Here is a 27,236-nt window from a genome sequence, read left to right as displayed (position 1 = left end):
ATAGGCGAGGAACTGTAAGGATAAATGTATGAAAAAACATAGTCACTATCCTCAAGGAGCTTACATCTTAACATAAATTGATTCAGAAAGTTAAAGTGTCCAAGATGTCATAAGAAACATGAATAAAATGCTGTGAGTGTACAGAAGTGATGTGAAATTGGATAGAAAAACAGGGATTTCTGAAAACAATGCGAAAAGTTGAGGTATATCTTTTCCTGTTAGAAACAAAGACAAAATCTTTACATTGACTATGTTTTCTTTGTGTGTAAATATGTTATTATAAGAAGGGAAAAACACAAAAAGGCAGCTCCTTCATTGAGAAAAAGAAAATGGCAAAATGCAATGTGTGAAGCATAATTATGGAATTATTTGAGTATTGTTATAGTCTCATCCTGGATGGAATCTTAATAGAATAATTATGCTGTCAATGATTTGGGGGATTCTGGAGTGTTTTCCAACACCACCGAGCAATTTTCAGTTCTCAGGGGACACCAACTGGTTGTCCTACGATTTAACTCACTTCTGATACTGTCTACCTGCATATAGCATCAGACCTCACAGATTAAGTCCCCCCAAACTGCCCCCACTTCAGGTGCCAATCACAAGTTAGGGTTTTCACCTGGGCTTCTGACCAACAAGCTATAAATTGGACCCCCTCCTCTGGTTCAATTAATTTTCTAGAGCAGCTCACAGAACACTAACATTTCCTTACATTTACTAGTTTATTATAAAGGATATTATAAGAGATACAGGTGAACAGCCAAATGAAGAGGTACGTAGGGTAGGGTCTGGATGTGTCCCAAGCACAGGAGCTTTTGCCCCCATGGAACTGGGGTGGACCACTTTCCCAGCACAGGGATGTATTAGCCAGCCCAGAAGCTCATCAAATCTGCTGTTTTTATAGAGCTTATCCTGCAACCCCTCCCCCCTTCCTTTTCCCTGAGGTCAATTGGTGGGCCTGAAAGTTCCAGCCCTCTAATCACTTGGTCTTTTTGCTGACCAGCCACATCCTGAGGCTATTTAGGAACCCCACCCTAATCACTTTATTAGCAGATACTCAGGTGTGCTCAAAAGGACTTGAGTATGAATAACACAAGATACTCTTGTCACTCAGGAAATACCAAAGACCAGAGATATTTCTTATTATACTACAGGGATATTTCAGAAAAATATGTGGTGATATATCCTGATAAAAGTGGAGAGGTGAAAATATTTATTTTAAAAGAGATGAATCCTAAAATAAATTGTGATCAGTTTTTTCCCCTTCCTTTTGAAACTAGAACACCAAGTGAGAAATCTCAGTCTTTGTAAAGTATCATTTTTAAGCATTAAGATATTTTGAACTATCAATCTAAATAAGGATGTAAACTGAAACAAGCTCAAATTACCAGAAATTTGAGTTTATTTGGGAATAGCAGAGAAATTGCAATTTAGGAGACATGTGCTGTAGAAGCTGCAAACAAGTTACTGAGGGTCTGGGGCAGGTTGTGTTTTGGGCAGGGAGCACAAAGAGAGGGACATCCAGCCAGAACCCAGCCAGTAAGTTCATTGGCTTGAGTATGGAGAGATTCTTGGTGGATGTTCATTGGTCTGGAGATAAGTCTCAGTCTTCTGTAAATCAGGCGTTTACAGGAAATCAGTCTCTCAGTTCTTAAGTTCTGTTCTTCTGAGGGAGCATGTGTGAGATTCTCCATTTCATATCCTTGGGTTCCTTTTTTTTTTTCTTAATAGTCCTTTTTCTGCTGATAGCACCTTATCTTCATTTGGCTGTATGAGTCTCATCCTTTTCCTCTTCAACTTTTATGTTTCTGCTGTCTCAAATTGTTCCTTTTTTTTTTTTTTTTTTTGTGGACGGGCCACGTGGCTTGTGGGATCTGAGTTCCCCGACCAGGGATTGAACCTGGGCCACAACAGTGGCCACTAGGGAACTCCCCTTGGGTTCCATTTTGGATTGAAATCCTTTCACAGGACTTGCTTATTTTTTGACATGCAAGGATACAAACATGCTGACATATGGTGATGAGGGGCCAAATAGGTCATGTGATCGGGACAAAGAACTTAAAATATAAAACAACTTTTTCCTCTTCATCTTGTTAAAGGATCATGGAATTCATCCAGCACCATCAAAGATTTTATGTAAATGGAATTCTTTAACAATATTTTTAAAAATTGGCAAAGTTACTGTATTAGTTATCTCTTGCTTTATAAGAAATTACTACAAAACTGTGGCTTAAAACAACAATGAACATTTATTATCCTCACAGTTTCCGTGGGTCAAGAATCCAGGAGCAACTAAGCTAGGTGGTTCTGGCTGAGTCACTCATGAGGTTGTGGTCTCACGTTGGTGGACGCTCAACTAGGGCTGGAGGAGCCACTTCCAAGGTGGCTCATAAACATGGCTGGCAAGTTGGTGCTGGCTGTTAGCGGGAGGCCCTGGTGCCTCCTCACATGGGTCTATCCACAGACTGCTTGAGTGTCCTCACAACATGGCAGCTGGATTCCTGCAGAGCCAGTGATTCAGGAGAGAAGGAAAGCCAGGCAGAGACTATTCTTTTTATGACCTAGTCTTGGAAGTTCTATAGTATCATTTATATCATATGCTGTTCATAAAAGTGAGTCACTAAGACTGGCCCAAATTCAAGGGAAGGGGAATTAGTTTACACCTTTTGAAGGGAGGAGTGTAAACAAGATTGCACGCAAAATTTTTTTTAATAGACGTTCCTTTCTAGAGCAGTTTTAGGTTCACAGCAACATTGAGCAGAAAGTACAGAGAATTCCCCTATACCTCTTGCCTCCACATATGCACAGCCTCCCTCATTATCAACATCCCCGCCAGAGGGGTACATTTGTTACCACTGATGAACCTACGTTGACACATCGTCATCACCCAGAGTCCGTAGTTTACATTAGGGTTCACTCTTGGTGTTGCACATTCTGTGGGTTTGAACAAGTGTATAATGACATGTATCCACCATTATAGTAGCATACAGGGTGTTTTCACTGCCCTAAAAATCTTCTGCATAGATATTTAAAAAACTACCACATTCATCTAAATTAGCATATACTTGCTATCATAAATTATAATGAATTTTATCTAACTTTTAAAAGTACTCAATGCTATCAAAATAAAATATACTGTGCTTTAAATATGGTATTACTCTTGAGGACTATTGAGGTACATAGGGCCATTTGCCCATAGACTAAATGCCCCAACCTACTCCCCTTTGTCACCATTGGGTTATAAGCCACTATCACCAAATCTATGTCTATAGCCTCCTCCATCTACTTTAATTCCTTGAGAGACTTCAATGGAAAATACAATACTGCTTTAGGCACTGAGGATGCAAGAATCAGGAAGTAAAGGGTGATAAAGATATGGTCCCTGACTGTAGGTTAAAACTGATAGGGAGATAGATACTGAATAGCTCCTTAGGTCTGCAAATAGGATGAATGGTTTAGCTGAGGTTATGGCATGAGCAGAGGCTTGGAAGTGTGGACATGCCTCAAATAACCTAACATGGTTATTTGAGGTTGGTGAGTAGACCATGTGTGTAGAATATTGAGCTGCAGAGAGGTATGGAAAGCAAGGTATGGAGGGCCCAAAGCCATGATAAAGGATTTGTTTTCCTCTACATAGTGGGCAGACATTAACAGTTATTACAGAGGGAAGTGACATATTCAAACTGTGTTTTGCAGAGTGCCTCTGAGACAGAGGCAAGGAGACCAGCTGGGAGATTGTTGGAGATTTTATTTATTTTTTTTATTTTGGGCTGCCTTGGGTCTTCGTTGCTGCGCGAAGTCTTTCTCTAGTTGCGGTGAGCGGGGGCTACTCTTTGTTGCGGAGCACAGGCTCTAGGCACGCATGCTTCAGTAGTTGTGGCTTGCGGGCTCAGTAGTTGTGGTTCACAGGCTCTAGAGCGCAGGCTCAGTAGTTGTGGCGCACGGGCTTAGTTGCTCCGCGGCGTGTGGGATCTTCCCGGACCAGGACTCGAACCCATGTCCCCTGCATTGGCAGGCGGATTCTTAACCACTGTGCCACCAGGGAAGCCCTGTTGGAGATTTTAGAGGTGAGATTTTAAATGTGTCTACCAGGAAGCAGTCACCAAGATGATATTAGATATGTAAGAGTGGGAGCATGAGAAGGCAGGGGAGTCTTTAGACTGTGATGCAGGTCTGACCCTGGTGGAGGGGGAGAAGGATGGAAGAATTGGGTAAGAAGAATCATAGACTGCAGCACAGATCTAAAAAGTTTTGGTCAGACTGAGCAGAGTCCTTGAACCAAAGTCACCCATCAGAGGAGTCCCACATCTTACAGGAATGGGTCTGCATTAGTTCTCCTGTTGGGCTTAGTATCAATAATTGCCTGGGAGCAGCCTGTGGGAAGTATGGTTTTGGTACAAACATGGTGGTCAGTCCAGCGGGGCAGCAGGTAGGACTGTCAGTCAGTTTCTAGGCTGAGTGTCTTGGGGTGATGGAGATGTCATTAACAGAGAGCAAACGGGGAGAAGAGGAGGGTCCTAGAGGAAGACGAGATCATGGGTGTTGTTTGAGCAGAACTGAATTTGAGGTACTCAGGAACATGCATTTGAAAAAGCTGAATCAGTAGTTGGAAATAACGAGTCTAGAGCTCAAGAGAGAGATTAGGGATGGAGTTGCAGATTTAGTGAGTCTTCTGAATGAATTAATGAGAATGAGTGAGATTTCCTATGGATGAAGTATTGGGAAGAAAGTGGAAACCAGGATATTGGGAAATAGAGCATGGAAAAAGACACAGGCAGAGCAGCCTGAGATGAAGTAATCCAAGAGGCCAGAGGTTACATTTTAAGTCAGGGGTTTGTGGACCTCAATATCATATTCTGGACCTTTCTTAGGCATAAGAGAGAAAAAAGTACACATGATTACATAAGGACACTCTGAGGTGGGAGGAGTTTAGGGGCTGCCTGTCTGATGATCTAAGTGAGAGGCAGGAAGGATGAGACAGAGCATTAGAAAAGTGAGAAAGTGATCATCTGGGTAGTGAGGGGCCTAGATCACCCTGCATGGAAGACCTGCTGAGATTCAATGGCTTGAATCTGTAAGGTTTGCTAGGATCCCCTCACCCAGCATCATTTAGTGACCTGGGAGCAGGAACAGAGGAATGGGGTGCCTGAGTTTAGCTTAGTTTGAGGATTGGTAAAGTCAAGTGGCCAAGGACTTCAAGTCCACACAGGCTGGCTGGGGTGGGAGACAGGTGAGGCAGTCCCATCCGTCCACATTGGGATGGGAGCTCAGTGAGCACCTTATGGGAATGGGCGTGGGGGGCCTGACCTGCTCGGGAGCCTGAAGGGGGGGGCCCACAACGAGGTTGTGCGCTGCTTTCAGGAGGGTGAGTGTTCTGGCTTCTATTCCTTATGTCCTCTTTTCACCCCACCAAATGGCACTGTGCTTTGCTTTTAGAAATCTCTGTTATATGATGTGTGAAGAACTTTGATCTCGTTTTGACTGCTCAGGTTTGTTTTACTTGTTAAACCTGAAGTATTTTAATAAAAATGCAAACTGGGAATTTTAGTAAGGATTCTCAATGTCCATATCATCCAATGTACTAACTGATTAAACAATAAGGAAACAAAAGTTTGGAAAATATGAAATTATTGTAGGCACTGTGTTATTTCACAGAACTGGCTTAATAGCTGCAAGTTTCCCTTTAGAAATGTTTCTCTGAAGTTCATGCCTTTAGGGATGTGAGAACCGTTTGCACATTGATTTGTCATTGTGGATTCTGTGCTAGGTGAGTTATTGTGAATATTGAGCTAACAACTATATGTGGGAGTTTAGGTGAATTTTCATTCACTTGTATTTTCTGAGCACCTAGTATGTACCTAGCAACCACTATGCCTCTGTCCACAAAGAGATTATAATTTAGTTGGTGAGATTCTGGGCTGGATTACAAATTTCTCCATATGCCTGTATTCCTTTGATCTATAAAAATTCTCTCTTTCCTGCAAACATCTTAAATTGTTTAAGTTGGACTCAATACATATTTGTCCCTTCTTGTTCTTGCTCTGCTGGCCGTGACAAGCTACTCACAGGGCAGCAAAGAGGAAAAACAAACACTCCAGGACTTCCACTCTGATTCTCATTTCAAATTGACCATTTGGCCTGCTTACGTAGGTCAACTGGTGTTCCAGGTAAATATTATGAATTGTAATGTTTCTCTGTACACTTCTTTTGTAAATGTTTATAGATGGAATGAAAAGGGGCGGCTGACGAGGTCTCCCACAGAAAGTAGTGTGACCCAAGTCCCAGAAGTAAATAACAGACATGTCCCCACTACCCCGCCATGGGATGCTCTTCTGGTTTTCCTACAGCTGCTATAAAGATCTTGAACCTGTATATCTCTTGGGTGAGCAGGCAGAGCTCTAGGGACTGCTCACTCCTGTGGAGACGAGGGACCATGGAGCCATCAGAAACACGGGTTGGACGTGCCTTGGCCCCTCTCGGCTGGAAGTGCCTGGCCAGGGGTTCTAATTCCCAAGACTCATGAGGGGCTGGGTGAGCTGGGGTATTAATTGGCTGATCAAGAAGATGGGAAAGAGCCTGGCAGGCTTAGGGTTGGGGGGCCAGAGCCCCAGGTCAGGCCTGTGTGGTGCTGCCCAGACCACATCCTGTCGCATGGGGTGGGCGCCCCTCTGCCAGTCTTGAAGCGTTTTCAATTCAAAGAGTTTCCATGTCATTATTCTGCATTAACGAGCTTATAGATTGGTTTGCCTTCCTGGACTGAACAAATTCTATAATTCAGCAGACTGTGGTTGTGAAACCCTCCTTTGCTAGGGAAAGAAACTGGGCAAATAAGAGGGAGTAGGGTTTAATGGGCTGGGTAAGTGGGGTTAAGCCATGCTTAAGCCCACTTATTTACGGGGGAGGGAGAGAGGTGCTGCAAATGATTAGGTGAAGTTAGAAAAAGGCTACACATTAGGATGGAGTTTGTAGGCAAATTCTGGCTTCCACTCAGGAAATCAGAAAATCCTGATATATGCTATCATCCATGGTTTGTTTATCTTGAGACCCCGGACCCCACCCCCCCATGGTTCCTGAGCAGCTTTGGCAAGAAAAATGCTAAAGCAGCCTCTGTCCTCACATTCTAGCCCCAGCTCTTCCCTTCAGCCTCTGGCAGAAAAAGCCCTTTCTGGGAAATTCAGATATGAGTTTCTTGGTTTCCAGTCCTGATGATTTCCTTAGAGTCCTTTTCTGAGAATCTTGCAAAGCACGTGAAGGGCAGGGAGTGGGAGGGAGGCTCTGTTGCTGGTTGAATGGCTGCTCCATGCTGTGCGTTGCTGGGCTGCCTGGAAAATGCTCTGTGGACAGCCAGCCACTGTGGGGACAGCAGATGTCTGCACCCATGTATTTCACAAGCAGGATTTTGTTCTGGGTGTAACATTTTAACTCAATTTAAATTTTTTGAATAAATGACAGTCGTATTATCCAAAATTCAAGAGCATGAAAAGATATACAGGGTAAGCAAGACCCCTTCTCACTTATCAGTTTCTTAAGAATCATCCCAGAGATATTCTGTTAATATACAACATCTCCATAGATATTTATTTTTTAATATAAATGGTAGAATAATATATACTCTGTAGAAACTTAGGCATAATATTTTTAGATTGTCAGAAAAGCAAAAGCAAAGCATGGATACATTTTTCCATATAATTGTGGCAAAAAAAAATTGTGTGTTTGGGAATGGGTTAAAGGTGGGGAACTGTGTGTGTGTGTGTGTGTGTGTGTGTGTGTGTGTGTGTGTTGGCGTGTAGCAGGTATCTTGACCCATATAGCCTGCCTGTTTATTCTAATGACATTCTCCTAGTTCTTGTCCAAGTTCACATGTATGGGAAATTAAAACCTAGGCCTAGAAATTTAACAGCTAAATCAGCTTATTCCTACCAGAAAGTATATTTGGGGAAGTGGTTGGTACAAAATTCTCCTTGATGTTTTAGGTGCAAGTGACAAGGGAGTTACCATTGGAAAGGCTCTTATATGGAATTATGTAAGGAGGAAGCATTCATTCTGAATTCTGAGAAGCAGGAACATTGTGAGACCCACCTGTAGTTTCTTAGGGAATGGTGCCCAGGTCACTGAACTCTGTTCTTGGTACATTAGGACCAGGGCGTTATGCAACGTGCTGAGGTAGAGGAATAAACAAGGTGAGAAGCAGGTATTTATTCCACAAGAAAAGAACTTAACTGCTTAGATCGCTAAAGGACTAAGGAATTTCATGACTGGGAGGGCACAGTAATGCAAGGTCTGGCTGCTCTTTGAGGCTGTAGGCAGACGTCTGGAGAATGACAGTTTGTCTCCAAGTGTTTTGTTTTTATTTATTTATTTTTTTAATTGAAGTATAGTTGATTTGCAATGTTGTGTTAGTTTCTGGTTTACAGCAAAGTGATTCAGAGATATATATATATATATAGTTTTTCATATTTTATATATATGTATATCTATCTATCTATATATATAGTTCTTTATATTCTTTTCCATTATGGTTTCTTACAGGATATTGAATATAGTTCCCTGTGCTATACAGTAGGACCTTGTTGTTTATCCATCCAAGTGTTTTTTAATGGACATTCCCTTTCTCATTCTGTCTCATTTCCTCCCTGGTTTGTTTCATTGTCCTTCATATTCAGGAAGATAGTTACTGGAATTGGGCCTGTTAACAGGAAGAAGCTGTTTTTGTCCAGTTGGAAGGACAAGAGTGAGGAATGTGCACTGCTGTGGGGCTCACTCTGGGGGGAAGCTGATCATTTTCCTCTCTCCTCTTTGTTCACACAGCTTTCCTGGGACTGTGCTGCCCAGGGTTTGGATGACACAATTGCCTTTTTAAAATGCTTCTTTTACTACGTAGGTGGAAAAGACTGCCACTTTGGACTTAAGGATCCCACCCTGTTTCTCTAGAAAGGCATTCTTTTCCAAGGGGGAGAGGAATCTAACTCTATTGTGAAGTACAGTGGTGGATATTGCATGGTTAGGATTTGGGCTTTTATTTAGACCAATCATGCCCCAAAACTTGCTCTTAGAGACTGCTTCTGCTATGCTCCATTTCAGAGAGGTTCAGCGGCAGACCTCTGATTGTGGACTTTTCCCTCTTCTCCCCTTTTCTCCATGTCCATTGGATCTTGGCATTATTTAACATAGTAACTCAAACTCTGGGTTCCTAAATGTACTAGGTTGGCTCTTCTGCTGATTGGACCAAAGTCAGATTTCATTAGTAGGTATGAGAAATGGTGACCAGTGAACAAACATTAGAAATAATCCAGACACTCATTAAGTTGTGTTTTTGGGGAGTGTTTTTTATTAAATGTGACTGGTAAAGCCTGAGGTCTAGATTTTTTTTTAATTTATTTATCTTTATTGACATATAGTTGGTTTATGATGCATCAGGTATAAAGTGATTCAGTTATATACATATAACTGAATTATTTTCCATTATAGGTTATTAGAAGACACTGAATATAGTTCCTTGTGCTATATAGTAGGTCCTTGTTGTTTATCTGTTTTATATATAGTAGTGTGTATCTGTTAATCCCAAATTCCTGATTTATCCCCCCTTCCTCTTTCCCTTTTGGTAACTATAAGTTTGTTTTCTGTGTCTGTGAGTCTATTTCTGTTCTGTAAAGAAGTTCATTTGTATCATTTTTTAGATTCCACATATAACTGATATCATGTGGTATTTGTCTTTCTCTTTGACTTCACTTAGTATGATAATCTCTAGGTGAGGTCTTGATTTTATCACAGTAAGAAGCAGTTTAACTCTCTGTTCTTCAAGTCACAGACTGTCTTGACTTGTAGGTTGTCATGATGAGCAATGGATGAGTGAATGGTAAAGGTTTCTCAGACCATTATAACTTCCAGAAGCATGACCAAGTACCTACCCTACTCTTGATGGCTCATGAGTGTCCTTTAGCTTGGTGTACAGAGGACTACTCATTCTATTAACTCACTTTGTTCCCAATAGAATGTAAAATTGGTTGTCAAGACCAGGCTATGATGAAGGCCAATCAGGGAATACAGTTGTCCCTCAGTATCCAGGAGGGATTGGCTTCAGGCGCCCCCTTACCCCCACCCTCCACCATACCAAAATCCTTGGATGCTCAAGTCTCTTATATAAAATGGTGCAGCATTTGCATATAACCTACGCACAACCTCCCCATATACTTTAAATCATCCCTAGCTTACTTATAATACCTAATACAATGTAAATGCCATGTACATAGTTTTAATACAAGGTAAATTCTATGTAAATAGTTGTAAATACGATGTAAATGATATGTAAATAGTTGCCAACACGGGCAAATTCAAGTTTTGCTTTTTGGAACTTTCTGAAAATTTTTTTTCCGAATATTTTTGATTCTTGGTTGAAATCCACAAATTTGGAAGCTGTGGGTCCTGGAGGGCCTGCTGTATTTGTATTAGCTCTATCTGGGTAGGGGCAGAGCCCACAGGTGCTTGGAAAATTTGGTTCCATAGGGACTAGAGTATATCTGTTATAGGATTATTTGGTTGCACCGGGTCTTAGTAGCAGCAGGCAAGCTCCTTATATGTGGCGTGCGAACTCTTAGTTGTGGCATGCATGGGGGATCTAGTTCCCTGAGCAGGGATCGAACCCCGGCCCCCTGCATTGGGAGCATGGAGTCTTAACCACTGCACCACCAGGGAAATCTCCTCTGTTACAGGATTAAAAACTCAAGTTTGAACATTTTTATGCTTCTGGGACTTATCTATAATTAATTTTTTTGCTCTTCTTTTATGCTAATTGGCCTTTAAATTTTTTCAAGTGTTTTATCCAAGTGTGTAGGACATTGGCAACTATGAGGGATGATGATATGTATTGATATATGGACACCCTGAACTGATGTGGGATGTGGCAGTGGGTTCCTGGCTAGTCTGCGTGGTGAAGGCATATGGACAGGATAGGCTGCAGAATGGATGAGAAGGGAACTGGGCTCTAACTGAAGCTCTTTCACTGGGCACACGAACTTGTACTAACATCCTCAGCCCTGCTGGGAGGTATGAGAGAATGGGTTTTCTCGCAAAAGGAAGAATCAGGTTCCTGCACCATTCTAGTTGAGAGTTTAGGGTCTCCAGATAAATATTAACATCTCTCGTAGCAGCCACTGCTGTTTTATATAATTGTTTAGGTACCTGGGGTTAGGACTTAAACATATCTCTTTAGAGGATACAGTTTAACCCTTTAACCCATAACACTCCCTGAACCATCTCCCTCCTGGACTATTGTGCTGGCCTCTTACCATATCCCCTTGTTTCCAGAGTCTCCTCTCTGACCTATCCACACTACCAATAGAATTATCTTTCTGTAATGTAGAAAAAAAATCATATTACTCAATACTGTATGACTCTCAAAGGTTAAACTCTTAATTTGACAAAGTCCTTCAAAGACTGTTCTCATTTGAGAGCTGGACCTTTTGTCCTCATGGCATAATATGGAACAGGGACCTGCCCCTCTTGCACAGGATCTTAATTGAAGCTGGCCTTGCTGAATTGGGTGCGGGCCAGGCACTGCTAATTTCCCCTCCTACTGGGCTTCTTAATCACTCTGCCCTAAGAAGACTTTGGGAAGTGATTGGATTTTTCGCATGATTGTTCCTAAGGATGCTGTACTTGCGTATCTCCTCAGATATTGTTTTATTGTACTTTCACCTATAGTTCCTAAATCTGTGGAAGAAGGCAAGATTGTCCATCATAAGGCAGTAGGGTTGTATTTACTCATGAAACCGATACTTGTAAACTGATACTTACTCCCCTCTTTTGTTAGCCTAGTCTGGCAAAATGACACATCTCTTGTGAATTTATTTACTGTGAAAGCAAGTGGGGTGGGAGGGTAGGATGGAAGGTGACAGTGTTTTCAATGAAGATAAAGAAGGATTAATGAGAATAACAGTCACAGAGTTCAGTAGAATTAAAACATCGTGAAGCATCTTCCTAGCCAGTTTGCCATTTTAGAGATTGCTGTACCTAGATTTGTAACAATAAAATCAATCAATTCCAAGATTTAGTGACTGAGTCCCTAATTTTTTTTTTGGCTATGTCGGGTCTTTGTTGAGGTACGTGGGATCTTTTATTGTGGCACGCAGGCTTCTCTCTAGTTGTGGCATGCGGGTTTTCTGTCTCTAGTTGTGGTGCACGGGCTCTGTAGTTGTGGTGCGCAGGGTCCAGGACGCGCGGGCTCAGTAGTTGTGGCACGCAGGCTTACTTGCCCCGTGGCATGTGGGATCTTAGTCCCCCAACCAGGAATTGAACCTGCATCCCCTGCATTGGAAGGTGGATTCTTTACCACTGGACCACCAGGGAAGTCCCTGAGTCTGTAAGATCTTAAAGGGGGCAGACATTTGCCTAAGTAGTTAAATCTCAGTTAAATTTTAGTAGCATGATCTAACTATATGCAGAGGAGCAGAGAAAGAACCAGGTAAGGTCATTTGTATCTAGAAAGTATCTTGCAGTATAAGTAGCAGATCGAAATCTGGCACATTCAGGAAAGTGTGGAAGCTGGAGTTAGGCTGGGTAGCTAATTTAAAATCGTGTAGCCTTAGGTGAGTGGTTCTCTTCAAGCCTTAGTTTCCAAAGCGATGTGGAAAGCATTTGGTACAATTCCTGGCAAAGAGTAAGTGCTCAAAATGTCAGATGCTGTTATTACGTGCATGACCCCAAATAGGGTCTCATCTGCATCCAAGGACTTTTATAATTCCTCCTTAATTACCTAGTTCCCTAATGAAAATGCTGGTTAAGACTTTCCTGGTGGTCCAGTGGTGAAGAATCCACCTTCCAGTGTAGGGGACGCAGGTTCGATCCCTGGTCAGGGAACTAAGATCCCACATGCCGCAGGGCAGCTAAGCCCGGGCACCACAACTATTGAGCTCACGCGCCTCAATGAGAGAGCCTGTGTGCCGCAAACAACATAGCCCACGCGCCCTGGAGCCCACACGCCACAACTAGAGAGAAGCCTGAGTGCCACAACTAGAGAAAGCCCATGCGCCACAACAAAGAGCCTGTGCACTGTAACGAAAGATCCCGCATGCCTCATGCCTCAACGAAAATACCATGTGCTGCAACTAAGACCCTGACACAGCCAAAAAAAACAAAAAAACAAAAAGTGGGAAAAAATAAGGAAAATAAATAAATATAAAAAAAACCCTGCATGTGGATCTTTTATTATAACTGATATTTTCTTGGTTGGGTGAAGGGCCTTTTATAAGTAGCCCTTTCAACGACACACAGGAAAAAGTGTCAGAATTAGCACGGCAATTTTAGAGAAAAATGTAGGTCATGTGTTATTTAAGACATACCAACTATTGGTATAAGGCAATTTAAAAGGGAAAACAGGGCTTCCCTGGTGGCGCAGTGGTTGAGAATCCGCCTGCCAATGTAGGGGACACGGGTTCGAGCCCTGGTCCGGGAAGATCCCACATGCCGTGGAGCAACTAAGCCCGTGCGCCACAACTACTGAGCCTGCGCTGGAGAGCCCATGAGCCACAACTACTGAAGCCTGCGCGCCTAGAGCCCGTGCTCCGCAACAAGAGAAACCACCACACTAAGAAGCCCGTGCGCTGCAACGAAGAGAAGCCCCCGCTCGCTGCAACTAGAGAAAGCCCATGTGCAGCAACAAAGACCCAACGTGGCCAAAAATAAATAAAATAAATTAACCCCCCCCCAAAAAAAAATGAATAAAAGGAAAAATATTTTACCAGGAGCAGAATTTTTATTTGGTGTAGATAAAACATGTGAAGGGAACAGAAGAAAACTGGAATGAGGCAGGTGTCAATACTGGGAAATTCTGACAAAGCCAAAAAAAGAAGAGCCAAAAAAAATTATGAGGAACCAACCTTGAGGAGTAACTGAGTGCTGTTTGGGGATCTTTCAGGTTCCTGCATCTAGTACTTAGTGTTGCTGAGAGGATGATTCTTATATTTCCCATATAGCTGTTCTCCTCATGTCAATATTCAAACAAAACTAGGGCTTAAAACTATAACTAGAGTTCTCTTTTGAGACATTTTCTCTCTGTAACATTTCTCTCTTTCCCACAATCAGGTGAAAATGAAATCCTTGCATCTCTGCATGCCATTTCCAGCAAGAACCAGATCTGGAGATCATATATTGGCATGGGCTATTATAACTGCTCAGTGCCACAGACAATTTTGCGGAACTTACTGGAGAACTCAGGATGGTAACGTATTTCTTGATGAAAAACAGGAGTGCTGTGATTTGATTTGCATGACTCTTTCTGTGTCCCCACCCCCCAAAGCCTCAGCACTTGCCCACTGACACCCATACTCTAGTGCTATCCCTAACCTGCAGGAACCTACCTGGCTTTCTCTGGCTTGGGAGATTTCCTTACTCAAATGTAGAGGACTTAGAAGCTTCTTTCTACTTTTATTCCCATAAAATAATCTAGAGCTCAAAATTGTGGGTGCTGGGCATCTCTTCCTCTTGCTGACTCCGTGTTTGTTCTCAGTGAGCGTTTTTGAGCAAGATATCAAACCTGCAGGTGGGCAGATTCAGGGCTTTATTCTTTGGAGACACTAGGATTTTAGGCTGTCTGAGATTACTCAGTGAGTCAAAATCTTGGTCCATTGTCTTCTCTCGGGATTTTAGGAGCTACAGTTAACTATACCCCCCTCCTCTGCTCCCTGCCCCAAACCAATATTCTGGGTTTATGACCAACTGAAAAAAGAAGACATTGTATCAGGTAGATGGAGATGAAAATGTTAGCTTTATTACTTAGCACTTTGTAGAGAAAGAGAACATGTGTATTCTGTGAACAGGCTCTTCTAGAAACAATCAAAGACAAGGCTGAGCTGTTGATGTTACTTGTTCTGCCGCCACCTCACCTATCAGATAACTCTCGTTCCTAGTCCTCTAGGGGGTGGGGTAGGGGGTGTTCTTGTCCCTGCCCACTCTGACTGCCACAGGTTGTGCAAAATGAAAATGTTTCTCCTGCACTTGAGGAAAACTTCCATGCGATCTTGCTTTTCCATTCCTGTTTGCTGTATGATAGAAAGAAGGAAACAGAGGTTCATGTCCTAGTACACACTAAACAATAAAACACCTTGGGTACTTCTTAACGGGCAAAGACCATGGCTTCAAAGGTGCCTGAGAGCAGATCAGAGCACCTGCTTCTTCTGCCCACTGGAAAATATTGTCTGATGATGGAGGAGGAAAGATGGGGACCCCTGGGCCTTTCTTTCTCTGTTTTTGGATCAGTGCCATTGTATACACCAGCATCTTTGAATTGAAACTTTATTTCAACTGATAACCTTATCTCCAAAGGAATGTGTGCACTTACCATCTCTAGCGTAGAAACAAACCAAGCCTGGGAAGGCTTTGATACTTCCTGGGTGATTTTTTTTTTTTTTTAAGTTGGTTGGTGTACGAGGTAAATTTAATTTTTAGTAGGACCATTATTATGCAAGGACAGAGTAAGTGATTGCCTCAGCAATTCAAAGGTATTTATAGCAAGATGCAGAGACTATCTTTTAGGTTAGCATATAGAAAAAAAATCAACTTTAGTAAAGGGAATGTGGACCCCCCATGGGAAAGCACGGAATTGCCTCCTTTGAAATACTAAGTACGTGCTCCACAGCAATATACCTTAAACATTTGCTGAACACTTCACATCTGTTTTAAAAATAGGTGTTATTTAATAAAATTCTGTCAGAGTTAATTTGAATCAAGTGACCAAAATTCTTATTTCAGTATAATTGCCTCATATAAGAAGCTGTCCACCTGCCATCCTATGACAGACTATTGAGACATCTGTTAGTCCATTTTTTTCCTCAAAAACAGAAGTAAGGGCCTTCCCTGGTGGCGCAGTGGTTGAGTCCGCCTGCCGATGCAGATGCAGGGGACACGGGTTCGTGCCCCGGTCCGGGAAGATCCCACATGCCACGGAGCGGCTGGGCCTGTGAGCCATAGCCGCTGGGCCTGCGCGTCCGGAGCCTGTGCTCCGCAACGGGAGAGGCCACGGCAGTGAGAGGCCCGCGTACCGCAAAAACAAACAAACAAAAAAAACCAGAAGTAAGTGCCTGCCTGAGAAGACTCAAAGCTACCCCCCAAATTTACTGTTTGTTCTAGTCAACTCCTGAAGATGGGGTCCGTGTCTCCCAGCTTCTGTGGTTGAGTAGGAGCCTAACTTCTATGAGCACCAGTTAGCAAACCCAGATGGGTTTCATGTGGACGGCCCCCTTCCTGTTTTTGTAAATTTTCATTTCCCAGACTCTACTGAGTCCCTGCTCATTCCCCTCCCGACTCCCTCATTCTCCCTTTAAAACATCTAGTCACCTCTAAAACACACACACACACACACACACACACACACACACACAGAGAAATATGAACCCCCTCTAAAATTACAAACTTTGACAATTTTGACATTTTAGAGAGTAAACCTGATACCCTACGTAATTTTAAACTTCGCACAAAGTGTTCTTAGTACTAGGAATAGAGGTACTGTTTTGACTACTTACCATATGTGAACTTACACTCTGAACTTACACTCTGTTTGAACTTACACTCAAACATAGCGGTTTCTGTGTGTTTGAGTCTTGTGAGTGAATATGTGTTGGGCCGTCAGCACAGCGGGCCTTCATCTGGTGCCTAAAGCCCAGACCTGTAGGTCTGAGGACCAAGGCATATGTGTGGCTTAGGGCATAGGTTAGACTATGTGGGAAGCACAGCGCTTTTGCATCTTCTGTCTGCTTTTGCATAAGTGCAAAGGTAGTCCTGGTTGATGAGGGTGTTTGTCCTAGATGCAGTGATTCACGTCCCATCATTATAGAAGCCGGATCTGTTGGCCTAATCACTGTTGCATTGCTTTTGGTTTCAATATGCTCCATTTCTTTATTAATAGGAGAACAGGAATGAACTGTCAAAGAAGTAGTTTTTCTGCTTTGGGTGTGTGTTTGTGTGTGTGTGAACGCGTGTGAAGGTATTTGTATTGCTGAGGGCTTCTTTTCCCCTGGGGTATTGGTAAAAGTTTGGATGGTAAACTCCAAGTTTGATTTGAAAAGCAAATGGCCTGTCTCCTCCTTCTTACAAAACAAGCCTCCCAAGTACATGAATGGGCTGCAGCATTCCAGCCATCTGAATACTGGCCAGCTGTCTTCGCTCTTGGTGGCCGCACAGAATATTCACCATATTGCTTCCTGGCTGTGAGTGGATATGTTCATTTACTTTAGGATCCGCCAGGGTTTTGAGAGGGAGACAGTGTTGTTCTTTGCTTTTCAGTTCTGGTTTTGGGGTGCATTTTAAGTTTTGTTCCTTTGCATTCTCCGAAAGCTGATCTGAAACAGAGGGTGGTACTGGCCCTTGCCAGCCCTGATAGGGAGGGCTGTGCACATGAGCTTGGGTAGACTTCACATTATCACCCTTCTGAATGGTTGCCATAGAGATGGAACCAACAAATTCCGGTGACGTGAGGTGAAAATCAATGGGTAACATAGCCTCCAGAGAATACAAACATTTGGGCTCTTACAAGAAGATTTACATTAGGCCTAGAATATATTTTGTAGGGTCTACTTTTTGAAATTTTTGATTGCTGATAATATCAGTTAACTAATATCAAAACACTTACATTTCCCTTGTGACTATTTCTGTTTTGTGTAATGTTGGCACTGGGATTAAATGAGAGAATCTCATGAATGTTTGTCTTCCTGCAACTCCCCCACGCCTTTTTTGGTTAAAATCGTAGAGAATACTGATTATTTTGGAATAAATGTTAATGCCATGTTGAATATATCATGCATCCTTTTTGAGCGGAACAGAATGCCTTCTTGGATATGCAGATACTTTTTGGTTTTTAATATTAAAATATATCTAGAAACAGAAATCAATTGAGTTAAATATCAGTTGGAACATAGAAGTTGTAGATTACAGACATTTTCTTGATCACTGTTTTGCCTGGGGCAACTAAACCCTTTTATGCAGGATGGCAGGCCCTGTGCTAGCATTTTTCTCCTGAAACAAGGGTTTATTTAGTATCTCCAGGCTTGAGACTCACCAATCCATGTCCATTAATAGATGATTTTTAAGACCATTTATGTCTGTTTATTAGTGTAAAAAAAAAAAGTGTGGATTATAAAAGAAGTTTACAAGTAAAAGAAGTAGGATCATGTATTTGTCATCTTTGTAGGAAAAGTTTTAAAGCTCTCTCCTTTTAGCAGTGCTAATTAGCATCAGCCTAAGCTTGGACTTTGAGCAAGGAGAGAAAGGCTGAACAAGGGAGGGGGAATATTAAATCCCAAAGTCTGTGAGCAAAGGAATAGCATGGTCTCAGGTATGAAGGACTGTGTTTGGGAGGTTTGGGGCTTTTTCTTGCAGGTAACTGGGGAGCCATCCCCATTTGAGCAGGAAAGTCAAACACATACATTTGCACCAGAAATATTAGATAATTTCCTATTTTAAGCACTGTGCTAGGCTAGTAAGGCATCAAAGGGGTGGATGTAGGATGTCGGAAGGAAGACTAATGGCAACTGGTCATCATTTGGGCCTAAAAAAATCTGGACTTTTTACCTTGAGAATTGGCATGATAGTGGTAACTTTGAAGGAATTTAAGAAAAGAAACTACCTTGTTTGGTGATCTGGTTGGAGGAAGGATAGGGAGTGTGATGCTGACATGGGATGTGATGAATTTCCAGAAAGAAATTGTTTCCAAGTAGAAATATCTAATAATATCTGAATAGAAGTATGAATAAATCCTTTGGGAGAAGTCTATGAGTGTTTAAAAAAAATCTTCTAAGACCGGAACAGAGGATAAAAACTTTTCAAAACAACCAGCATTTGGGAAGGACTTAACCATTTCCAAAATGCTTTATGTATGTTAATTGGACTTGAGTGTTAAGATAATATCTGATATGGGTGATGTTATCTCCATTGATGGCCAAGAGAAATTGTCAGGGAGAGGTTTAGTGACTTGTCCCAGTTCACAGGTAATAAATTATAGAATTTAGGTTGACACCCAGAGCTTCTTAATACTTAGCATTGGTGAAGATACAGGGAAACCTGTGAATCACTGTATTACTTAAGGGAATACAGAATGGTGTGAACTGTCTAGAGAAAAACATGGCATATGTACCGAAAGATTTGAAATTGATTACTGTACACCTTATGATTTGAAATTCCATATCTAGGGATTTATCCTAAGGAAATAATACAAAGATAAGGATGTTCACTGTTATGCTATTTCTAATATTTAAAAACCAAAATTAATGTTCAATTTGAGGGGACTTGTTAAATTATGATAAATGATTTAATAACATAAAACAATCAAATGCATATTTCTGAATAATATTTAAAGTTATTAGAAATTGTCCATGGAATATTAACAAAAAAAAAATCGAGACACAACTTTATACAGAGTACCATCTTACTTTGAAGTATAAGTATGATTGTGATGTCAAAAAGAGACTGAAATTAATTAACCTGATTGTGGTGGTCATTTCACAAAGTATACATATATCAAAACATCATGTTGTACACTTTTAATATACACAGTTTTGTGAATCATACTTCAGTAAAGCTAGAGAAAAAAAAGAATGTATATAGAAAAGTCACAAATTAACAAGAAAAGGGGCAAACAACACAACAGAAAAATGAGCAGAAAAAGAAAAATAAAAAAGACTGAAAAGAAATGTACCTAAATGTTAACTATTGTTATCCTGGATTTCTGGGATTATGGGTGATTTTATTTTCTCAGTAGTTATCTCAATTTTCCAACTTTTTGCAAAGAGCATGCATCATATAATCAGCAAAAAAAGGTTGTAAACATGTTCCTGACACACAGAAGATGGTTAATAAATGGTAGCCGATGTCTTTAAAATTTAGAACATATAATAAAAAGAAAGTAAAAATTATGGTTAATCTTGCCACCCAGAGAAAATCACTGTTTACATTTTGGTTCACGTTTTTACAAATAGGATTGTAGTATTTTACATTTTACTTTTTAAATTAATGTATCATGAGCATCTTCTATGTCAGAAAATATTTTTACATATCATTTTCACAATCCATAGTATATGCATATTGTCTAATTTATTTAATCATTTTCCTTTTAATAGAGAGTTTGTTGCACATTTTTCAACATTCTGTTCAGTACTGTGATGAATTCTTTGGATGGGCTAGCTGACACATATGCATGCTTGTTTGCATATGTGTGTGTATAAGTCTGTGTGTCTGTCCGTATGCCAAATAATGATTGTGAGTAAAATGAAAAGTTCATGTTAGCCAGGCTATCTAAGCATATGTCTTTGTGGTGGCAGACTATGCTGTGTATGAAGATCTTATCTGATCTGAGGTCACAGTGGCCCCTTGCCTGTGCCTTTTGTGTGCCATTTCTGCTTAGATTCCCTTTCTACTTAGTCTACATTATGTATTGTGTGCTTCATTTATTCCAGTTCACCACCCGCTTAGAATTTGGCTAACTGATTTACAGTTGCTAAGCCAGGCTGTTCAAGGAATTAATTGAAGCAAAAACATACTCTGCTGTATACACACACACACACACACACACACACACACACACACACACACAACTATACCAATGAAAGTTTCAGGGAAATTATTTCAAAAGTCTTGACATTGTACTGCTTGGTAAGGCAATCTCCCCCATTCTATTCCCCCTCAAAGGTAAGAGACATTGATTTCAAAGCCTTCAGAAAAGAAAAAAGAAAATAAAAGGTGGAAATATCCTGAATGTGATTACCAGATCAGGAGAGGAAGGAAAAGGGGTTGAAAAAAATTCTTTTTCCTAATACTCTTCAGGCTTGGAAGAACGAAAACAATAGGGATATGAAACAGCGTTACTCTCGTGTGGGAGCATAGACCCCAATCTGACACACTTTGGTAGTACAGTAATGGATTCTTGGTGAAAAGATAGCAGCTCTTTCCAAGTCCTCAGCCACCCTCTCTCCTCTTATTTTCTTTTCTTTAAAATATTTATCACTCTGAAATGATCTTATGTATTTTTTATCTCTTTTTTCCCCACTACAATATATTTTCCTTGAGATCAGGGACTGGTACCCATCTTGCTTATGATGTGCCACCAGAACTAATCATAGTTTTTGGCACTTAGTAGACATGCAGTAAATATTTGTAGGATGAGTGAATGAATGAAGGGATGAAAAAGTGATGAAGTCACTAAGTGGATTAACTCTCATACCTAAAGACACATTTTTGGCTAATAACTGGAGGATTTTAAGGTTAGCATTCATGTCTATGCTGCCTTCTAACCATTAGTATTCTTGAATTTTGATAGGTATGGAGTTTACTTCCATAGACTTTTAATAAGTGGATAGTGACAATTCTTTTTTTTTTTTTTGGCTATGCCACGTGTCTTGTGGGATCCTAGTTCCCTGACCAGGGATTGAACCCGGGCCCTTGGCAGTGAAAGTGCGGAATCCCAACCACTGGACCGCCGGGGAATTCCCAACACTTCTTAAATAGACCTCTATTAATTTTTTAGGAGCACATAGAACTTCTGGTCAGTGTAAACAAAGCTCCTCTCCCCCAAAACCAAAAGTTTCGAGTATTAGGTATTAGATTCTTGGATACTTTTCTATTGTGAACCATGGTTGCGGTGAGCTTTTTTCTTTTTTTTTATTCTGTTTATAATACAATAGACAGTCTCAAGTGGATTTTAAGAGCCAACTTACAATACAGCATACTTATGATAAGATCATTAAAATAGAAATGTAAGATTAAGTAATTTAGAGGGATAGAAAAGTAAGTACTGATTATCCCCAAAGGATAATATTGTTACTATGATTTAATGCTGAGTTTCCTTACAAAAGACAAAAAGGAAGCTTATTGTTGTATTATATGATTCTCAAGAGAGGCAAACTTAATTTTCAGATACTGAATTCTAAAATGAAGGTATTTCATGAGCTTTTTCTGAATAGTGGATTCACAGTTTGGACATAGTGTTTTGGGTCCCTTACAGGATCACCCAGTATACTCCGTACCAGCCAGAGGTATCTCAGGGGAGACTGGAGAGTTTACTCAATTACCAGACCATGGTGTGTGACATCACAGGCATGGACATGGCTAATGCATCCCTGCTGGATGAGGCCACCGCGGCTGCAGAGGCAATGCAGCTCTGCCACAGGTGAGAGGCCCAGCATGAGATTCCCTCAGGGGGAGGGACATCTTCCAGTCTCACAACTGCTGTGCAGGCGGGGGTTTCCCTGCTCTGGTCAGTGCCCAGTGACTTTGTCCCTCTTTCCCTCTCTCTCTCTCTTTCTCTTCCCCGCCCCCTCTTTCTGTGTATCACACACACACACATTTGTGTCTATGAGATATGTTGTATCAGTATCATTATACCAGTTAGTTGAGGTAACAAACAGATGTGAAATATAGTGCATTTAAAAAGCCACTGCTGTTTATTGTTTAACATTATGTAAGAAAGACGTTTTGCTCTTCACATACATGATGTTAAGTTCAGGGATGTTACAGCAACTCCGAGATAGTATCAAGGACCAATGCCCCTCTCTCTTTACCATCGTTAGTGCGAGGCTTTCATCCTGTGGACTGAAGAAAAGCATACAACCTAAAAGTTGCAAGTTAAGTTTTATTTGGGGATCTTACTAAGGATGAGAGCCCCAGAGACAGTCTCTCACACAGCTCTGAGGAACTGCTCTGAAGAGGTCAGGGAGGAGCCAGAACATGTAGGAGGTTTTTGCTGGGAAAAAACCATGCAGTTGAACATTAAAAGATTACTGCTAATCACAAAGAACAGACATCTCAGGTTAATGTTAGTGCTTTTCAATATACGGGAAGATGCAAGAGTTTGGGCTCATTGAAATTATTCCTTAGAAATGCATCTTAACTATCTTGGGCCAGTCTCCAAAGCAAATAATACTTCCTGTTTTTTTCCATCCTGAGTTCCTCTCAGGGTGCACCATCAGTGGGCAGCTGCAGTGGCTAATGGCTTGATCCTTGTAGAACTGGGATGGCGGGCAACATTTTTTGTTTACTGCAATGGCAGACAACAGTCCCGTCCACAGCCCTCCTGGTCACAAGATGACTGCTGGAGCTCTAGCCATGACGCCTGCATTCAGGAAGAAGTAAAGGGTACTTCTAGCGAAATAAGCTCTCTTTAAATAGTGTTTTGGAAGCCTCCACTCAACAATTTACTTATGCTTCATTGACCACCCCTACCTACAAGTGACCTGTGGAAATGCAGTTTTTTTCAGATGGGCACATTGCTGCCTCCTACATATTGGGGTTCTGTTACTATGGGTGACAGGGAGAATGGATATTGGGTAGGAACTAGCAATCTGCAATGTAATATGTAAATAAGCATCACCCTGTTTTATGAAGAATATTCTTCTCAGGTTGTATTTAATGTTTTATAGCTTTTCTTTTTCTATTTAACAATATTTTGTGAACATTTCCCCATTTCTTTAGTCAGCTTTCTAAACTGTGGCTTTTATTGGCTACATAGCAATATTCATTTGCATGGAAGTACCATAATTTATGTAACCTCACCTCTATTGTTATACATTGTTTATTCCCATTTTTCACTGTTATTAATGGTATTTTTGTGCATCTGTAGGATAGATCTTTGTCAGAAGTTCTGATTATTTCCTGAGGATGCATTTCTAGAAGTAGAATTGCTGGGTCATGGTTAACTTTGGTTAGTATTTAGTTGATAATCATTCTTCAGCTCCTCACCTTCTTTTGTTCATTGCCTCGAGAATACATTTGAGTTTACCTTCCCTCCAGGTAGAATTCTCATGTAGATGGTCATCTGGTAGGGAAATCTGCCCACATTGATGATGTGTCTGTCTGAGGTTTTGGGGGGCTGGCCCTAGTCGACTGACTGGGTTGACTGCAGTGGCTAATGGTTTGATCCTTGTGGAACTGGCGGGTAACATTCTTTGTTTACACTCTGAATGCCCATGTAAGTCTCTTTCTTGGCTTCCACAGACTTGAGGGGTGGTTAAATGGATTCTGGTACCAATTCCAGTCAGGGAGGGGGGTTCCTCTCACACCTGAAAACAAATGAACAAACATCTGCTGGTGTCCAACAACCCCCTCCAACTCAGGGTGCCATTCTCAAGTACAGGTTGTTACCTGTATTCAATCGACTGGAATTTTCATGACCCCCTCCTCAGAGCAGCGCACAGAACTCAGAGAAACATTTTACTTACTGGAACCAGTTTATTTTCAAGGAACAGCCAGGCAGAAGGGATGCATAGGGCTGGGTATGTTGAAAGGGTCAGAGCTTCCATGCTCCCTCAGAGATCCCCATTCTTCCCAAATCTCATGTTCACCAGTCCAGAAGCTCTCCAAATCCTACCCTTTGGGTTTTTTATGGAGGCTTCACTACATAGACACGAGTGATTAAATCTTGGCCATTGACAATTGATTCAGCCTCCAGCCCCTCTTCCTTCCCTGGAGCTCAGGGTGTAGAACTGAAAGTTCCAACCCTCTAATCACACGGTTGGCTCCTTTAGCAACCAGCCCTCATTCCTCTGTGGGATGCAAAAGTCACCTCATTAACATTACAAATGACACCTTGATCACTTTTCACACTTAGAAAATTCCAGTGGTTTTTGGGAGCTGTGAGCCAGGAACTGTGGACAAAGACCAAATATATATGAGAAATATATCTTGGTCATCTGAATGACCAAATATTTACTTCCTATAAATCACAGTGTTGCAGTTGTGAACCTCGAACTCACTGGGCAGATATGGAGACCTCTAAGTTCCAGGCCCTTCTGCTTCCCAAGCAGTCCCTGGGGTAGGTTCAGGCTCTTCTTCCTGTTATCTTAGGGACAGCAAGGGGGTGGGGGGGAGAATGCCGTTCCTAGTCTAAGCTTTTCACTTCTTTTCACCGTCTCTCTTCCTCATCCACCTTCTCGCTGCTCTCCCATCCCCCACCTCCGTCCCCTTTTTCTGAGTAAAAGCTTTCATCTCACGCGCAGGCTCAGCGGCCATGGCTCACGGGCCTAGCCACTCCACGGCATGTGGGATCTTCCCGGGCCGGGGCACGAACCCGTGTCACCCCTGTCCCCTGCATCGGCAGGCGGACTCTCAACCACTGCGCCACCAGGGAAGCCCAGAAGCTGAGACCTTTGTAGTTGATGGGTCAGGGGTTCTCTCCTGAGCTTAATAGAGTCACTGGGCAACGCACACTCTGCAAGTGCTGGATTTGCTTCCTCTCTCTTAATTCTCATACCTTCCATCCTGCATTTAATTTTACCCTTGAGAAGCAACCTTGTGTTTCTTATCTTTAGGAAATGTTTTCTTCAATAGCAGTGTTTTTGTTTCCATCCGAGGTCATTTAGGCTTAGATAGCTCTTCTCTCCAGAGTTATTTAGATATAGACTTTGAAAGGCTTTGTGTATTGGACAGTTAATTTTGTATCTCCCAACTCTACCTACTCTATTGAATTTATGCTTATTATAAGAATAATACCTGTTCATAGTGGAAAATTTCAAATAGTAGAGAAGGATATAATGACAAGTAAACCTTGCTGTTTCTCAGTCGCATTCCATTGAGAAACTTGCTGTTAACTGGTCGTGTGGATCTTCCTTTTTATACAATATACTTGTATCCTCCACTCATTTCTTTTTACCCAGATGCGCTTGTGATACACAAAATGTTCTGCATCCCCATCAGTTTTGTTTCCTGAAACTATGGACTGTTAGAGAACTTCCTGAATTTGGGTCTTAGACCCAACGCAGTTCCTTCCATAGCTGTGTGGCACCTGCACGTGTCACAACCTATCTGAGTTCTTCTCCGCTTCCTTTGAATGAGGACACTCGGTTTAGATAATCTCTAAATGCTCCTTTGGCAATAAACTTCTCAGATGATTTTATCTAGAAGACTTAGTTTTTTGTTCCTACTCGCACCTAATCACTACCCTTTTCTTTCTTTTTCCTCATAGTATATATATATATATTTAACATCTTTATTGGAGTATAATTGCTTTACAATGGTGTGTTAGTTTCTGCTTTATAACAAAGTGAATCAGTTATACATATACATATGTTCCCATATCTCTTCCCTCTTGCGTGTCCCTCCCACCCTCCCTATCCCACCCCTCTAGGTGGTCACAAAGCACCGAGCTGATCTCCCTGTGCTGTGCTGCTGCTTCCCACTAGCTATCTGTTTTCCGTTTGATAGTGTATATATGTCCATGCCTCTCTCTCACTTTGTCACAGCTCACCCTTCCCCCTCCCCATATCCTCAAGTCCGTTTTCTAGTAGGTCTGTGTCTTTATTCCCATCTTGCCCCTAGGTTCTTCATGACCTTTTTTTTTTCTTAGATTCCATATATATATGTTAGCATACGGTATTTGTTTTTCTCTTTCTGACTTACTTTACTCTGTATGACAGACTCTAGGTCCATCCACCTCACTACAAATAACTCAATTTCGTTTCTTTTTATGGCTGAGTAATATTCCATTGTATATATGTGCCACATCTTCTTTACCTCATAGCATATTTTTAAAAATTTAAACCAGTTTAAGATTGATTTTGCTAAATGGGGTTAGAATGGGAATTGGATTTCAGTGAAATTCTAATCAGGAAATGTCACTGTTAGTTATTAATGACTCATTATTTTTTATCCTATGCTCAGACTTTCCTTAAGTACCATCTTTGCTTTGCATTCTTAGACGATACTCTGATTTCTTTAATGTTCATGTTCGAATTGGGATTTTTCTTTTCAACAGATACAACAAGAGGAGGAAGTTTTTTGTTGACCCTCGTTGCCACTCACAGACAATAGCTGTCGTCCAGACTCGAGCCAAGTAATTAATTTTATTTGTATTTTGAACTCAGGGATAATATTATGCTCATCTGTGCTGTTTCTTCCTCTAATTTCCAAACTGACTGGAGTTGAACCTGGTTTAAGCTGGGGTTATTGAATTTTACTTTCCCTCCCACTTTCTTCCCATGACCTCACTGGTGAGTAAGATGTGTCAGAATTCAGGAAAAAATACACAGTGGATTTGGTCACCTTTGCTTTATATTTTACAAAAAGAACACATTGTTTTGTGTTCTTTTTTACAAAAAAGAAAATTAATATTAAAATAGTTTCAACAGTGTTTTGAAAAGTTTGAAAAGCACAGGGTAAAAATGGAACTCTCACACAACTGTTCTGATTTTGTATATATTCCTGCAAACATGGCCCATAGGGAATCCACATAATACCTAGTTTAGTATGATGTAGCTGAAAGCAGA

The 27,236-nt window shown here is 41.3% G+C and overlaps 1 protein-coding gene across 1 annotated transcript in view; it reads left to right on the top strand.

The window, feature by feature from the left end:
• GLDC (glycine decarboxylase) overlaps positions 1–27,236 on the top strand; it is a 99,160-nt gene that overhangs the window by 5,701 nt on the left and 66,223 nt on the right. Inside the window, exons 3-5 of the mRNA XM_030877154.2 lie at positions 14,080–14,215; positions 21,983–22,147; positions 26,726–26,803. Of these exons, the coding sequence (XP_030733014.2) occupies positions 14,080–14,215; positions 21,983–22,147; positions 26,726–26,803 (379 nt within the window). The remainder of the gene's footprint in view (positions 1–14,079; positions 14,216–21,982; positions 22,148–26,725; positions 26,804–27,236) is intronic.

Source organism: Globicephala melas, chromosome 6 (genome assembly GCF_963455315.2).
Source record: "Globicephala melas chromosome 6, mGloMel1.2, whole genome shotgun sequence".
Classification (NCBI taxonomy): Eukaryota; Metazoa; Chordata; class Mammalia; order Artiodactyla; family Delphinidae; genus Globicephala; species Globicephala melas.
This window is presented reverse-complemented; position numbering and strand designations above follow the sequence as displayed.